Raw genomic sequence first — 2,888 nt, forward strand, 5'->3', positions numbered from 1 at the left:
TATATATATATATATATATATATATATATATATTGTACAGGATTCGTTGTGAACCCGAATCCATAGCCCTTTTAGAGAGCGAAGAAATGACATAAATTCAAAAATTAGTTCCAATACAGTTAGTTTCAATACAAAAATTAGTTTCAACAAAGTTTCAATAAAGTTATCGAGGTTTCGAAAACAACACTTCTTCTTCTTTCAATGGGGATGAGCTCGAATTGAGGTTTTCCGAATAAAATACAACAATCATGCTTTTTATAAAATAAACTTTACTTTGCATATAGCGCGACCTTTCCGTTTTCAGTCGTGGTTGTTGAAGTGGAGGAGTCTTGATTTTTTTTTTTTTCGCTCTTCAGATTTATTTTTTCTTTTTTTAGTTTATTTTTTTTTTTTTTTGTGATACCCTGTGCCACACTGAGGCGGTGTTGCTTTCACATAGCGTAAAATTTACGATCATTGTTGACATTTCATTCATCGAATTGCAGCCTAAGTCAAGCATTTCCTGAATGACACGAGACGGTAAGTAGTGTATTTTTGTCAACAACATTTTAATTGAATATTTTTCACCTTCTACTTTCAGCTTCCGTCAGAAATATGTCACGGATACCATTCACGCAATTAAGCACCCCATCCTTGCACGTCAAAACCCAGTTGACCTGAAGGATGGATGGGGAATTCGTCGCATCGCGGAAGAACCGGCCGGACCGTATTTTCTAACTTCCACCGATTTTTATTAAGCTCCCGAAATCAAAACACTAAAATTTGGTATCCATTGTTTGCTGGCATACAAGCGACGAGTTGCGTCCAAAGTAAGTGAACTAATTAAACTTTTAATAATTTTGATAAACACGTATGCAAACAACTGAGGCTAAACAAAATAGGCCAAGTCAAAATGTGAAGACGTCATCGTCATTCGGTCTGGGACCGAATCTTATTGGTGTGGCACCTTCACGAGCGATATATTTTTGCACCTACTCACAAACAAAGAATTTTTTAAATAGTGTAAGTTTCCTGCAAACCGAATCACCGCAAGTGCACATACTAAGTGCTGCCAGCGCTGGTTTCGTCTCGTCCTCACTAACAAATCCCATTTGGTTTGTTAAGACGCGCATAGCTGGTTTCTACAAAGGCATCACCGCCAGTTACTTTGGCATCTGTGAGACAATGGTGCACTTTGTCATTTACGAGTTTATCAAATCGAAATTGATTGAAATGCACAACACACGTAACGGTGATGCCAAATCATCGAAAGATTTTCTGGAATTTATGATGGCTGGTGCCATTTCAAAGACTGTAGCATCTTGCATTGCATATCCGCATGAAGTGGCGCGTACAAGACTGCGGGAAGAGGGTACTAAATATAATAAATTTTTCCAAACGTTACACACCGTCTGGAAGGAGGAAGGGCGGGCTGGTCTATATAGAGGCTTAGCGACACAACTGGTGCGGCAAATACCTAACACAGCTATAATGATGGCCACCTATGAAGCGGTCGTGTATGTGCTAACGCGACGATTTAATAATAAAAGCAATGAATTCTACGACTTTTAGATTTGTTTTCAATTGCGGCTTAGTTGCAATGAAATCGAACAAATTGCGTGATTAATAAATCCACACGGGGAGTGGTACAAGTGCAATGAGTAGTGCGTGCACGCATGCATCGCTGCATGCATACTATAGTGGTCTGTGAGGGTGTGTGTGTGTATAGGACAGAGGCGTCACGATGTTTTTTTTTTTTTCAAACTTCATTTAGTTGCAAAGTTACTATGCAACTTTGTAGCTAAAGAACAAAATAAAAATAATAATTATTTTAATTTATTGAAGCGTGTTTTTAGGCGCTTAAGAGTAGTTGGCACGAGTAAAAACTGCAAAACATTGAAGCTGAAAACAGCTGTACCTACAACGAATTGACTAACTGTATTAGAATAGTTACAAAAATTCCAGCAGCTACATTTCAAGATGCAGTTTGTTTGATTGATTGCTATATGAAAAAAGTTTTTGCGCGCAAATTTTATTAAGAAAAAATTATAAATTTTTTATTGCTGCTGTCAGAAGCAACCAGTTAAAAAGTTAACTACTTTTAAGAGGCAAGACCCTTATACATAAATATACTTATGCATACAAGCATAGATACAATCACTGGAGTACTGTATTCCATTTAGGAAGACGGCAAAAAGCGCAATGGCTTGTGTAAAAAAAGTAGATTTGTTTCTTTATTTTTTTTCTTAGTTGTAAACAGCAAAAAAAAGAAGAGACATTGCAATTTTGTTTTGTCCTTATTTCAACAAAAATTTTGGTTGGATATTCGCTATTTTTGATCTGCACTTGCACATAAATAGATACGTATGAATATTTGAATTTGGTGTGAATAGCAGCTATTGAAGCGGTTCAAGTTCTCGAAGATGTCTTCTCGTGCTCTAAAGAAACTGCAAGGTGGCACCGAAAAGAATTCAATAATTGACGCTAAAAATGACATCGATGATAACCAACTCAGCGACGATGATGATGAATTCGACGACAGCCCCTCGGAAAATATTTCTTCACTACGCGCAATAACGCAAAAGTTTAAATTCATAAATATGCCTAATAGCACATCCAACTGAGCTAGCTGCAACCGAAGATGTGCTGTCGTCCGTCAATTTTACTTGTTGTTAAACAAAAGGCGGTGCAGGTTTTTTTTTTTTTTTCGTTTGTATTGCTAGTATATGTAATCTGCAGTCTTTTTGTTTAGGTGGATCTTCGGCTGAGATTATCACGTTGCCGGCAATTAAAGAAACCAGCTTACATTTCACCCTATAGCATACAATATCAACGCAACATGTCGCCACAAACGCGTGTTGCCACCCATGAAACTTTGACTCCAACCGCAACAGCGCAGCCAAATGCGT

At 37.4% G+C, this 2,888-nt stretch overlaps 1 protein-coding gene across 1 annotated transcript; it reads left to right on the forward strand.

Annotated features, from left to right (window-relative positions):
- Positions 1-891: 891 nt before the first annotated feature.
- LOC118755344 (mitochondrial carrier protein Rim2-like) lies at positions 892-2,537 on the forward strand (the record flags this gene model as incomplete). Its single annotated transcript, XM_036490185.1, has 1 exon — positions 892-2,537. A coding segment is annotated over one exon (660 nt), but the record flags the coding sequence as incomplete, so codon positions are not given.
- Between the last annotated feature and the right edge of the window lie 351 nt (positions 2,538-2,888).

This window comes from Rhagoletis pomonella, unplaced genomic scaffold (genome assembly GCF_013731165.1).
Source record: "Rhagoletis pomonella isolate Grant_MI unplaced genomic scaffold, Rhpom_1.0 Rhpom_scaffold_06023, whole genome shotgun sequence".
NCBI lineage: Eukaryota > Metazoa > Arthropoda > Insecta > Diptera > Tephritidae > Rhagoletis > Rhagoletis pomonella.